Here is a 15,201-nt window from a genome sequence, read left to right on the forward strand (position 1 = left end):
CAGTAACAAACGTTATTGGAATAAATCATTATAACTGATGTGATATACCAGTCGCCTCCCCCCCAAAAAATGATAGAAGCGGGTGTTATATACCAATAATATACTTTCTATATAGTGCATTTGGGTACTGCAGCATTTGTTTGCTGTTTTTCTATGTTTCCTCTGCTACACACAGAAATAATTATAACTGGTGTGCATATGCGCGTACACGAAAATTATATTGCCGATATTTGACATTTAAAAAAATAATGAATGGAGATTGCAAATTCGAATAATACATCTGGTATGTCACTGTCCATTTTGTGGGACTATTTGTGCACTTATAGTAATAATTTCCTGGCTGCAAATATGAGCTGAAGGTTTTTCCGGTTCGCCTGCCATTAAAATAAATGGGACCCGCTGTGAACTTGCGGTTCGCGAACATTTGATCGCGTTTGCGAACCGTCCCGGCAGATGTTTGTCCATCACTAGTAAGGAGGTAACAAAAGGTCTAAGGACTTGGTGCACATAAATACTGATATGATGAGCGATACTGTTTGTCCCTGAGATGATCTGCCTCCCTTTAAGTGGATCAAGACATTTATGGATCTTAGGTAGACCATAAAAGCACGGGTGCAAGGGTAACAGAAATGCCATCTCCGTCTTACTAATCATTTTAGATTCAAGTGCCTTATTAAGAATCTCACTCCTTGCGATAGACATCTAGAATTTTGAGGCGCATTTCTTCATATTGCGCATGGTCCATGATGACCACATTTGTCGGAGGGTTTTATTATGATTGATGAATCAGTCTCCCTCCATTTCTGCATGTGTCAAATTTCTCCTCCAGAACCTCTAGATATCTCAGCTGATCAGTGAAATGGTCCCTCTCCCAAGGTCTTATTTCCCTCCTCCCATAGATCAGCTAGTATTTGGACATCCACCAGATCTCCTTCTTCAATGCCAAATTCGGCACATTAAGGTCTGTTGTGCGTAGCAAAGAATTTCTTCCATTTGAGCTTACGCACAAACAGATAGGATACTGAGACATACCATAGCAACTCCCACTCTAGTTCCCCAATAGCTGTTTCTCAGGATGGTCCTCCTTATGCTGATGTGGATCCACTATCTTTACCTCTCCAAAGGTTGGGAGCTCAACCAGAAACTCTAGTTAGAACCTTCCTCAGAAATCTCTCCTAAAGGAAAGAGGCTTGTCACTACTAAGTAAGGTATAGTTCACCAGAGAAGGGATATAGTCAGGTCCACAATGACCAAATGGACCTCATGCTACCAATACCCTTAAAGATATGCTGCTATCTCTATGTAGGTCTTAAATAAAATTGCCTGCCAATTGCAATATTATTGATAACCTGGATGTGTGCATAGCATATTTGTGGAAAAATTGGGTAATTTATTAGCTCACAATAAACTGGTTGACACTCTTTCTGCTCTTGGGAAAGTCAGTTGCTTGAGCACTAAAGCTGTTAAATAAAGTTAAATTCATGGGCATTTTGAAGAGATATACCTCACCTGCTCAGCAAATACAGTGATCCCTCAAGATACAATGGCCTCAGGATACAAAATGTTCACCATACAATGGTCTGTTCTGACCCATCGTAAGTTGAAACCAGACTCAACATACAATGTCTCAGCCTCAGATCCAACCAATCCAGGCCACTTCTCAGGTAAAATAGCCTTATTAGTTGCTAGTTATCAGCTATTCCTGACTGTTATATGTAAGGACTTGTTTTATCTGTCTTAGTTATCTGCTTATTTTTCTTATATCTTTATTTTCTCTTATCTTGGGTGACATTTTGGGGCTTTGGAACCGATTACTCAACTTTCAATGGTTTCAACATACAATAGACGTCCTGGAACCAATTAATATTGTATCTTGAGAGACCACTGTACCTGATTCAACTATTACAAACCCTTTTTAAACATCCAATTTACAAAAATATATGGTGAAAAGCTATTCCATGTAAACTCCCCTCAAAAGACAAAGAGGCACTGCCTCCATCTGGAGTAGAAAGAGAAGTTCAGTCTCCAGTGGTAGTTGGACTTTTTTTTATTATTTTGAATTCCAAAAGGGGTTCTCTGCCTTTTTTTATTTTAATGATGGTCTAACCTTTGGATAGGTCATCGGCGTCTGATTGTTAGGGTTTCGACCCTGGGACCCCTGCTGATCATCTGTTTGAGAAGGCAGGAGTGCTTGCACTAGCATCGTGCCATTCTTGCTGTTTCTAGTAATTGCAGGGTCTTGTGAATGGGTGATTAAAATATTTGTGGGAAAACCTCTTTAAGAATATTACATTTAAGTGCAGTCAGATCTCACAGAGTACTTTTATATGATTTTATGTTGTTTTCTGATTCTACAAATAATGAAATAGAAATGTAATTGAAGATTGGAAACTCAATTTGTTTAAGAAAAATTATATTTCTACTGCCTTTCACCTGAGTTCTTGACTCCTTAAGGAGTTTGTCACAAAGAAATGCCAGTTAAACGAGGTACAGTGCATTGTAGAGTTAAAGGGGTTATCCAGTTTCTACAACAGCCCCCCATGTGCCGGTACCCTCCGTGGGAATATACTTACCACACTCCCCGTTCCCTCCACCGCTCATGGTCCCCGCACCACCGCTGCTGCTTCTCCATATGCACAGATGAAAACATCCAATGTTGGGTGGAGCAGCCAGTGGCAGGTGGGGACAGGGAGGAGCCTCCCTAGCATTGTGGGTGACGCTAGGGAGGCTCGTCCCTGACCCCAACTGCCATTGGCTGTTCCCCCCACTGACACCGGATGTTTTCATCCGTGTACATGGAGAAGCAGCAGCAGCGGTGCAGGGACCAGGAGCAGGGAGTGTCGAAAGCATATTCCCATGGAGAGGACCGGCACAAGGGGGGGCTGTTGTAGAGACTGGATAGCCCCTTTAACTCAGCTAAATGTAATGATCACTTTCAGTTAACTAACTGTTGCTTTATTCTGGGGAAATGCATATTCACATTAGCACTTAATTGCCCAAGCCACTTTGTGCACCCTTACTTCTCTTGCTTCATCTGCTAACTTCTCCATATCCTTTTTTATTGACAAGACCAGGCACTATTTTTACACCTGGCCTTTTTTTAGATTAATTTTTGTATTGTGTAATGGATTGAAAATACATTATTTTGTTTTTCAGCTAAATATGAACAGTCATGTGAAGCATATAAATATAAAGGAAACGCATCTGGATTCTTCTACATTGATTCTGATGGGAGCGGGTCTCTTGAACCATTTCTGGTTTACTGTAATATGACAGGTAATCTGTGTAGTGATCTATGTGTGGTGTATATACAGGTCCTTCTAAAAAAAATTGCATATTGTGATAAAGTTCATTATTTTCTGTAATGTACTGATAAACATTAGACTTTCATATATTTTAGATTCATTACACACAACTGAAGTAGTTCAAGCCTTTTATTGTTTTAATATTGATGATTTTGGCATACAGCTCATGAAAACCCAAAATTCCTATCTAAAAAAATTAGCATATTTCATCCGACCAGTAAAAGAAAAGTGTTTTTAATACAAAAAAGTCAACCTTCAAATAATTATGTTCAGTTATGCACTCAATACTTGGTCGGGAATCCTTTTGCAGAAATGACTGCTTCAATGCGGCGTGGCATGGAGGCAATCAGCCTGTGGCACTGCTGAGGTGTTATGGAGGCCCAGGATGCTTCGATAGCGGCCTTAAGCTCATCCAGAGTGTTGGGTCTTGCGTCTCTCAACTTTCTCTTCCCAATATCCCACAGATTCTCTACGGGGTTCAGGTCAGGAGAGTTGGCAGGCCAATTGAGCACAGTAATACCATGGTCAGTAAACCATTTACCAGTGGTTTTGGCACTGTGAGCAGGTGCTAGGTCGTGCTGAAAAATGAAATCTTTATCTCCATAAAGCTTTTCAGCAGATGGAAGCATGAAGTGCTCCAAAATCTCCTGATAGCTAGCTGCATTGACCCTGCCCTTGATAAAACACAGTGGACCAACACCAGCAGCTGACATGGCACCCCAGACGATCACTGACTGTAGGTACTTGACACTGGACTTCAGGCATTTTGGCATTTCCCTCTCCCCAGTCTTCCTCCAGACTCTGGCACCTTGATTTCCGAATGACATGCAAAATTTGCTTTCATCCGAAAAAAGTACTTTGGACCACTGAGCAACAGTCCAGTGCTGCTTCTCTGTAGCCCAGGTCAGGCGCTTCTGCCGCTGTTTCTGGTTCAAAAGTGGCTTGACCTGGGGAATGCGGCACCTGTAGCCCATTTCCTGCACACGCCTGTACACGGTGGCTCTGGATGTTTCTACTCCAGACTCAGTCCACTGCTTCCGCAGGTCCCCCAAGGTCTGGAATCGGTCCTTCTCCACAATCTTCCTCAGGGTCCGGTCACCTCTTCTCGTTGTGCAGCATTTTCTGCCACACTTTTTCCTTCCCACAGACTTCCCACTGAGGTGCCTTGATACAGCACTCTGGGAACAGCCTATTCGTTCAGAAATTTCTTTCTGTGTCTTACCCTCTTGCTTGAGGGTGTCAATGATGGCCTTCTGGACAGCAGTCAGGTCGGCAGTCTTACCCATGATTGCGGTTTTGAGTAATGAACCAGGCTGGGAGTTTTTAAAAGCCTCAGGAATCTTTTGCAGGTGTTTAGAGTTAATTAGTTGATTCAGATGATTAGGTTAATAGCTCGTTTAGAGAACCTTTTCATGATATGCACATTTTATTAGATAGGAATTTTGGGTTTTCATGAGCTGTATGCCAAAATCATCAATATTAAAACAATAAAAGGCTTGAACTACTTCAGTTGTGTGTAATGAATCTAAAATATATGAAAGTCTAATGTTTATCAGTGCATTACAGAAAATAATGAACTTTATCACAATATGCTAATTTTTTTAGAAGGACCTGTAGGCAAGCACAATAATGAGAGACAGATATATTATTCGAGTGAAGTAGAAAATGTTAACAATTTTTAGAGTTTAGGAATTGTTAAATAATGCAGAAACAAACTAGAAATACGCAAACACTGAATGTAAGAAAATGTCTCTTTTTCTTCTTCCCTTTGGAAGCATCACTATGCATAATATTATTTAACTGTAACCTTTGAGGCTGTTCCTATTTGCTGTTTTTTTTCAATGTAGTTGTACAGGCATTGAGAGACAGTCCTCTAGTCCACAGCTAAAGGTGGAGAAGGGCTTACCGATTTTAATATTAAAAATGGTTTCTTATTTATTAGCAGAGGTATAACTGTAGAGATTGCAGATGTTGCATTTATAACTTGACCCAGAAGCCCATGGAGACCTAAAAAGTCTCTGTCACATATAAGGAATGGGCACATTAGACATTCAAGACTAAAGCAACTATTACGTGCAAACCATGAAGCCCAAATGCAGCATGAATCCATTGTAGAGGATCACAATATGAAATATTTATCAAATTGATATAATGGATAAAAGTGAGCATTCACCTCTAATATATACAAATAATATTCCTTAGTCGTTGACAGTTGACACCTTTTAGTGGCTAACTGAAAGGATGATGACAAAATTGCAAGCTTTTGGAAATAACCATGGCTTTCACCCATGCACATTATACCATTACTATGTTATTTGCTACCTTCAGAACACAACTGACTTACTAAATAAACTGTCTGAAATAGATCCCCTACCAGAAGGAACTATCCTGGCTAATATGGATGTGAAATCTTTATATTCCAATACTCCACACCATGATATATTAATAGCCTGCCAGGACTTTATGATAAATAACTACTATTCATTTTGTAAAAGCATATGCCTACAGAAGACTAGGAAGGAAAATGGCACAACAATATGCAAATTTGTTTATGCCCAAGCTTGAAAGTGACGTCCTATCCTTCTGCCCCATCAAAGCTTTGGCCTACTATCCTTAAATTGATGATATCATAATCATCTGGACTGAATCTGAACTACTAAAAAAAACTCCATGAACACTTCAGTTTAGCATTAAGCTACTGCTCAGATCTCATATGGGATATTTTTACCCCAAACACATAAAAAACTCCATCATCTATTTCAATTTGCATTAGGGATACTATCCAAATACAGTTGAAAACCAAATTCCCAGAGCCACCAGATTATCAAGAGGTGATCTCCTCTGATACAAATAAAAAAAAAAACTTGCGTACCTCTAGTATTCACCTACAACCCAAATCTGGAGATTCTGAGGAGGGTGGTTCAGATAATAAATCCAAGATTACAAAAAGATCAATATTTCCAGACCCCCAGTGCTATAGGCAGACCACTAGATCACTGTCCTCTTCATCAACAATAATATTCCTGTACAACCAGACAAAATGTTTGATCTGCCCATACATAATTGCCACTGACAAGGTACAGATTCCCAATACATCCCAGGTACCTTCACTTGCACCAACAAATGTGGTCTTCTTGATTATATATGCCAAATTACCTACTATGTCAGTGAAACTGGTCAAAAGCTTAGAACAAGAATAAACTCTCATAGCCACACATTAACCCCTTGGCGACCTACGCCATACATGTATGGTGGAAGCCGACAATTTAAAGATGGCGCCTTCTCGTGCCAGAGCGAGAGAGAGTGCACAGGAATGTGTCTTAAAAGCCCTCTTTTTAACACAATTTAATATGAAGTCCATCTTTTTTTTGTGGCTCAGTTCCATTGTTCCATTAAAATCTGGATTTCTGACAGGTTTGGGCCGAATGCACACGGCCGTGTTCAGCGGCCGTGAGCGGTCCGTGGTAACACGGTCTGGCATCCTGTTGAGAGCAGGAGCGCAAGTCGTCATTGGTTGCTATGACGCCCTGCACTTCATGCCGCCGCTGGACTACAGTAATGCACTATACAAGTGTATTACTGTTGTACAGCGGCGGCATGAAGCACACGGCGTCATAGCAACCAGTCACGCCGTGCGCTCCTGCTCGCAGACGGAATCCAGGCCGTGTTACCATGGACCGCTCACTGCCGTGAAACACTGCCGTGTGCATTCGGCCTTAGGCCCCATGCACACGGCCGTTGTTCATGCACACGGCCGTATAGATCATACCAGTGTATCACTGTATTGCGGCGGCAGCAGGGAGCGCACGGCGTCATAGCAACCAGTGACGCCGTGCGCTCCTGCTCTCAGGAGGAATCCAGGCCGCGGTTCAACGGCCCGCACACGGCCGTGAACAACGGCCGTGTGCATGGGGCCTTAGACTGTGATTGGAAGAACATTTTTCATCTGAAGATTTACAGTATACACAAATACACCCTAGTTCCGTAAACAATGTTTATTAAAACTCAGGTAATGCAATAAATATGGCTGGTCTGTGTCAGTTTAAACACATAGGATAAGATTTATCAAACTGGTGTAAAGTAGAACTTGCTTAGTTGCCCATAGCAACCAATCAGATTCCACTTTTCATTTTCTAAAAGGAGCTGTGAAAAATGAAAGGTGGACTCTGATTGGTTGCTATGAACAGCACTTTGATCTTGTTGATTGATATAAATAACAGATTTTTTATGTATTCTACTAATACATGTCATAGAATGTCATAATTTTTCATGATTTTGTATTCATCAACTTTATACTGTAAATGGACTTATTTTGACTGTTTTTCTAGACTTATTTTGCATTTGACTTTGAAATTTTCTTAGAACAAAATGTGAGATGTTATTTAGTGACTAATGTTTACATTCGAAAGAACTGCATATATTATTGTGAAGTCAATATTTTACTAACTGCTTAACCCACCTTCCAACATTAAAAGACACAAGGTACATTTTATGTCACCCATAAGAATTGAAGAACAGCTGCATGTATTTTCATCACTTACTCAGTGGCAGTATCATAAGAAAATGTTGCTGATCGTCCCACTAAATATTTAACTTTAGAGACTGAAACATATGTTTGTTTAAAGTACACAGAGAACATAATTTACAAGCTACAGCCCCTTATTTTCGCCACAAATTATTTCAGTATTAAATCTTTCTTACTTAATCACCATGTGGTAGATGTGCAAAATAATTGCAGGTTAGTCAGGTCAAAAGTATGTGTTGTCGCTTATTATTGACTACACTGCAATTGTAGACTATGGTAAAATATTGCTGTTTCATTAAAGAGAACCCGTCACCTCTCCTGACATGTCCGTTTTAGTAACTATTTGCATTCCTCATGTACGCTTATTGACAAAAAAATATAATTTACCCAGATAGAAAGGTCAGATTACTGCAAACTCGGCATGCAGTTATGTCTCAGGCAGATATGTAAGTGTATGTACAGATATTCACAGATTCAGTCTGAGAATCATTTGATCAGCCAACAAGTATGAGCAGCTCCCACAGTTTCATTGTCCACCAACCAGACACAGGTGACACCTTCATTACACACCCCTGTCCCTGCTAGGACTATTTCTAGGCAATTAGTAGAAGTGTCCATGACATGCCCCAATGACAGCCAACCACCATCACCTTCATTTGCAATGGTCTCGTGAATGAGAAACCTGGACAACCAGGTTTTTTTGTGATCCCATGATACTCAGATTCAAGTAAGAAGGCCTCCTGGTGAATGCTTCAAGTCTAACTTTTCTGTGGATTGACACTACCCCAACTGGTAGTGTGATGATCTGGGGAGCTATCACATTCAACAGTTGGTCACTCCTAGTCATGATACAAGGGACACTAACAGCTCAGCGATATGTGCAGGACATCCTATGATCACATATCTTCAATCCATGGCAGGGCTTTTAGCTGACATTTTTGAGCCCATACACACCCATACACAGCAAGGGTTTCCCAATAATGTGTCTACCAGATTGCAAAATTTCCTTGGACTGCCTGGTCATATTTATTGCCAATCAAGCATTTATGAGACCAGCTGGGACGCCAGCTTTGGCAACCTATGACTATGCAGGATCTACAGGCCCAATTGCAACATTAATGGGCAAATTTGCAACAAGACATCATTCGGAACCTGCAGGCCTCCATGACTGCATTTCTAACGATATCTCATCTTGTATCCAGACTAGAGATGGCCCAACAAGTTAATTGAGTCTTATTTCAATTGTACAGTTTTTGCTAATAAACGTATCCCTTAGCTCTTGTATTGTACTCTGTTACATATACCGTATAATCATTCTAGTCAAACATATAAAATTTTATTCAATTTTAACAAATAATTCCTGGTGCATTATTTGTTTTGTAATTGAGTGTACTAACAATTCTTGAACATCTATTCTTGTGTCATTCCTATATTATTCCTGCTTGAAGTAATGAATTAATTACTAACAGTTTTCGATGAAGGTCCAGATAGATGTTACAAGTTGGTGGGAGGGGGGGGGGGGGAGTAGGTGCTAAAACAGAAATGTCAGGAGAGGTTACACAGGTCCTCTTTCAGGTACATACTAAATCAGTCAATATCTAATTACTATACGTAGATCTAGTAAATGTGTACTACGGTTATCTAGAATAACAGTATTGAAATGCTATTCAGTAAATTTAATGACATTGGTAATATCACTCAAACTATCAAGCCAAATATCTATTGTAATTAAAATGGAGTGCAATTCCAGTAAAAAATAACTTAATAAAAAACAACTTTACATTGAAAAAATAATAATATTATGCTGCTCTTCCATGTTGATTCGTAGAGAATTTCGCTTCAAACCTCAGCTGTTTGTGCTGCAGACTTTTTTTTCCTCCTAATTCACCATTAGGAACTTTTTATTGTATAGTGGCGTTGAAGCTCAGTCACTAGTCACTGTTTCTACAAGCATACAGTGGGATGCGAAAGTTTGGGCAACCTTGTTAATCGTCATGATTTTCCTGTATAAATCGTTGGTTGTTACGATAAAAAAATGTCAGTGAAATATATCATATAGGAGACACACACAGTGATATTTGAGAAGTGAAATGAAGTTTATTGGATTTACAGAAAGTGTGCTATAATTGTTTAAACAAAATTAGGCAGGTGCATAAATGTGGGCACTGTTGTCATTTTATTGATTCCAAAACCTTTAGAACTAATTATTGGAACTCAAATTGGCTTGGTAAGCTCAGTGACCCCTGACCTACATACACAGGTGAATCCAATTATGAGAAAGAGTATTTAAGGGGGTCAATTGTAAGTTTCCCTCCTCTTTTAATTTTCTCTGAAGAGTAGCAACATGGGGGTCTCAAAACAACTCTCAAATGACCTAAAGACAAAGATTGTTCACTATCATGGTTTAGGGGAAGGATACAGAAAGCTGTCTCAGAGATTTCAGCTGTCTGTTTCCACAGTTTTATTTTTTTACGGTGTTCATCTGAGGGGTTAGGTCACTTGATATGTTTATAGAGACGGTCAATACAGACGCTGCGATACCTAATACGTCTACTTTTTTTCACAATTAAAAAAAAAAATCACTTTATTTGTGGAAATTGACATTTTATTTAAATTTTTTTACTTTAAACTTAATTTTTTTGGGGGGGAAACTTTATTTTTTCAACTTTTTTTCACTTTGTTTTTGTCCCACTTTGGGACTTCAAATTTTGGGGCTCTGATCCCCTTTACAATGTATTCCAATACTTTTGTATTAGAATGCATTGACTGTATGAATAATACAGTGTATGATACTCATACAGCTTCCTGCCTGTGAGATTCAGGGGCTGGATCTCACAGGCTCTCCACCCAAAGGCAGCTGGATCTCACAGGCTCTCCACCCAAAGGCATCGAGCTGCCTTCCATGCCATTGGGTCCCCGTCACAGCAGCACGGGTACCCCTGCCGCTGATCGGGTGGGCACAGCTCCTGCACTCGCGTGATCCTCATGAAGTACATGTACATCATGGTCTTTAAGTCCCGCAAAGAAATGATGTACATCTACGTCATGGGTCCTTAAAGGGTTTAAAGGAATAGGTTTGTTTGAGTGCCAATGTGACAACAAGATGTTTCTGGGAGCTAATTGGTAGTCATCATATAGTTACTTCTAGAGATGACTGAATTTTTTAAAATTTGTTTTTGGTTAAATTTAAATTTTTGACCCAAATTGAAAGTGCTCAGATTGTCCTGAAAAGTTCTTTATGACAGTATGTATTCTGGGGTCTCTTAGGACTTTATGCATCTCTCAAGCTCTTTAACACCAATCATTAGACATCTTAAAGTGATAGTGACATATGGCTATAGGTAAAAACATGGTTGTAGGTGGAAGCAAGGCCCACCTTTTTAATAATGGACTGTAGTGTTGAATTAATTAGGATTTTTAAAATGTTAAAAGGTACAAAATTATCCCTTTTTGAGGAAGATGTTTGCTAGGGTTTATACACACAGTAGTATCAGAATATGCAATGACTTGTTCTGAGCCAGTGGTCCAAAAAATATTCCTTACTGGAGGCAGATTCCCGCCAGTGTTTATACATACGCACTAGTTTGTAAAGAAGCAATGGCTTGTTTTTAACATGCAGCCCAAAAATTATCCCTTAATTATGGCAGAAGTATGTTTTGGTTTGAAAATTCTCCCTTTTTCCCGATCAGCAGCAATGCAATATGAAACATAACAGATAAGGCAATAGATGTGTGGTTGTGTATATACTAGCAACAGCAGTAGTAGTGGCAGCAGGAGAAGCACAGTATTGAACCGAAAGACAAGGCAGGAGGCAGGAGATGTGCTGCTGTGTAGGGGTAGTCAGCATCAGTTGGATGTGTCTTGAAAACCCTCATAGATTCATGCCAGATTCATTTTCATAAATGTAATGTTTTCTACATTTGTGGAGGACACTTTTGTCCACTTTTGCAATGATGCCACCAGCCACATTGAATCTCTGTACAATGATTGGACAGGATAGTATACCAATAGCAAACTGGGCCACTTCCGTCCACTGTTGCAATCTGCCTTCCCAGAAATCTATGGGGTCACAGAACAGGGTATTTGACAGAGAAAAGAAACAGTTCAGGTATGACTGACTTTGGTTGTGCAAGCGGTTTGTAATTGTTTGCTCAGGTTTGCAGCGGCACTTGAAAAAACTGTTCTCTCATGTTCAGCAAATTGTATTGGCTGCTGCTGATGTGACTTCTGCTACATGTTGTAGCTATAGTGCCGGCAGAAATGATGGGAGAGAGGTGATTCATTGGGGGAGGGGTGGACAGGGTCCTCCTGGTCAGACACATATTGTATCAGAGGCATCACCTGTTCTTGAGCTGACCACAATAGAGGCAGATCTGGCTCTTGCAGTTTCTTTGGATGTTTTGATTATATGTTATCTCTGCTCTTTATTGCCACCACCCTGCTCCTTTGATGTCACCACCTCCTCATTACCCTGGTCTGCTTTCCAGGCCCTGTAAAGCATGGAATCACCATAGCTATTACCCCCCCCCCCCCCCACACACACACACACACACACTACTTTTCTCACACTGTGCTAGGCCATGGGCTCCTTGCCACTTTTCAAACATAAATAAATGTGAATAATATACTCTGATTGTGACACTGCAATATACTTCCATTCAGATTTGGATCACTTATTATTAAATTAGAAAACTTTGAAACAGTTTATCTATGGGAAAAAATTTAATTGGACACAGTCTGACACAAAAATATATGCTGATCAGGATAATTCCACTAGTCTGGCTTGGTACACATTATTAAATGAGAAAGTTTTGCAGTAGTTTTCTTTTACTGAGAATTCCGAGATCCAGGAATAAAAAAGGCTTGACAAAGCTTAGGTGTGTAAAGGTTTACTAAACTATGATAAAATACATAAAGTGGACGTGGTCTGTAGCAAACACTACCTTTTTTTTTTTTTTTATCCACAATTGGACAGAAATATATGCTGACCTCAACTTTGTAAATAAAAAAATAAAATATGAAGAAACTTTCCAGCAGCTTTTAAGGAAAAAATGTGCATTTGAGCAATGTCCACTGCAACTATGATGCTTAGAAAATTGACAGACAGTACATGCAGCCAGGCAAACACAGGATTGTTAATGAATGTAGCAATGTTTCTTAGTTAAAACCTACTGTGAGACCTATAAATTAATGAAAGCAATCTATTAAGATCCCATTTTTTTTCACTCTAAGACCCTGAACTCACTATATTGGTTGGTTGTCTAAAGATTCTTTCTTTGCTTTGTGTGGCAGAGAGGTCCTACCTTAGAATTGTCTATATTCAGAATGACATAGTTTACTTGTTTGGGATCATAGTACCTAAGGCACATGTGTATTTGGTTCCTCCCGATTGAACCAGGGCCATGTTTTCATTTTTCCTTCCTTGCTGTGCTCACTACTGTGATATGTAAAATGACAGAATTTTCAAACGTTTGTGCGAATCGAGCTTGGCTTTGTTTCAAAAATGAATTTATGGGAAATTCTAAATGAATTTCATTTGTTTCATTTGCTCATCTCCAGTTACGTAATTCCTGTCCCACAAACTAAAGTCAAAAGTAAATAGCAAAAGTGCCTTGTTTAAACTACCGTACCTTTCACTTAAGAATTGTGTGGTGTTAATCTTATCACGTATTATTAATCAATTTACATCAGTAAAAATGTTTTCATCATTATTATGAAGTTTATGATATTCTATTTAGTATGTACTATATAACTATGATTACTTTTATTTTTCCTATCTTTTTCTTTATTTTATTAGATACAGCAATAAGTATATTACATCACAACAATACAGATCTGAATAAGGTAAAGAGTTCCAATTGGGAGAACCCTCATGTGATGCATTTCAAATACTCTGCTGATATGGAGCAGCTCCAGGCTATAATAAACAATTCTGAGCACTGCAAACAGGAAATTGCTTACCACTGTAAAAGGTCTCGCATTCAACATAAGCAAAGTAAGTTGCAGCATGACTATTGTTTTCCACAACCTAATGCACTTTAAAATATGTGTAATACAGAAATATTGCTGATTGTACAATGAGTAAAAAGTCTTATTTTATTGGTGCAAGTTGCTCTGGAGGAAAATATAAGTGTTAACTGAAATTGCCCTTGCTGTAATCGTTTAAAAGGGTATGTTACTTTAATTTAGGTACTTTCCTCACTGGGACAGTGTTTTCAAATATGCAATGCATGTGTCATCTAATAAAGTCACAATATTGTAAAAGGTTATGCCTAAATCTTGAAAACTGGTCACAAAGTCAAATGGAATGTTATTTTAGGGATGAGCGAATCGACTTTGGATAAAACATCCGAAGTCGATTCGCATAAAACTTTGTTCTAATACTGTTAGGAGCAGAAGCATAATGTAAAGTATATATGTATTGGCTCCGATGAGCCAAAGTTATTGCTTTGTGAGGTCTCGCGAGACTTCACACAATGACTTCATAAATTAATTTCTACTGTAAAAAAACATTTCCTGAACTCTGGCTCGGTTCCTCGGAGCCAATACATTCTAATACTGTACAGAGCTCCTGCTCAGTACAGTATTAGAACGAAGTTTATTGAAATCGACTTTGGATGTTTCATCTGAATTCAATTCGCTCATCCCTAGTTAATATCTAATATATAAAGCTGAGTGTATGTGTGTGTGTGTGCATGTCCGCTAAAGGAATCCGCACTGTCGCATTTACAATCATGAAATTTGGCACGCAGGTACATCAGGTGTCCGGGAAGGTTTTAGATCTAGTTTCAGCTCTCTAGGACATACCGTTCCTGAGATATTCCCAAAAAATGCATTAGCCAATAGAAGCTTGGTCACATGACCATTATCAGCCAATAGAAGCTCACAGGTCCTCCAGCCTACACATACACAGTTTTACTCCAGGTTTCCATAACAACCCAGCCATTTATCTTCATTGCTGTAGGAGAGCTTTAAAGTAAATCTGACACAAGGATAATTACTATTGAAGTAAAGCCATTGCCTAATAGCACTTAGTACCTTATTTCAAGATGTGCCTTTGTTCCAGCAATAGATGTTTTTATCCTCTGAAAATGTATTTGGTATGCAAATGTAATCGTAAGGTGCCCAAAGGTGCATCCCTCTTGCAGGAAGGAGCCCAGACACGCCCCCAGCCCCAATGTGTCCACCCTCAAAAGAAGTAAAGCCCCACCCCCAGGCCCCGCTAAGCCATGCCCCTTATCTGGTTAGACCACGCCCCTCCCACTCCTGAGCTGACGGATATTGAAAAAAATGAAGGTAAAAATCAACTTCTGTCAGCTGCATGGTTGGGAAGGAGGGTGACTTTCTCCCTGCAGTTTACACTGAGACAGC

The 15,201-nt window shown here is 39.5% G+C and overlaps 1 protein-coding gene across 1 annotated transcript in view; it reads left to right on the forward strand.

The window, feature by feature from the left end:
- LOC122927916 (contactin-associated protein-like 4) overlaps positions 1 to 15,201 on the forward strand; it is a 468,829-nt gene that overhangs the window by 253,838 nt on the left and 199,790 nt on the right. Inside the window, exons 13-14 of the mRNA XM_044280254.1 lie at positions 3,157 to 3,276; positions 13,628 to 13,825. Coding sequence (XP_044136189.1) covers positions 3,157 to 3,276; positions 13,628 to 13,825 — 318 coding nt within the window. The remainder of the gene's footprint in view (positions 1 to 3,156; positions 3,277 to 13,627; positions 13,826 to 15,201) is intronic.

The sequence above is a fragment of the Bufo gargarizans genome, chromosome 1 (genome assembly GCF_014858855.1).
Source record: "Bufo gargarizans isolate SCDJY-AF-19 chromosome 1, ASM1485885v1, whole genome shotgun sequence".
Taxonomy (NCBI): domain Eukaryota; kingdom Metazoa; phylum Chordata; class Amphibia; order Anura; family Bufonidae; genus Bufo; species Bufo gargarizans.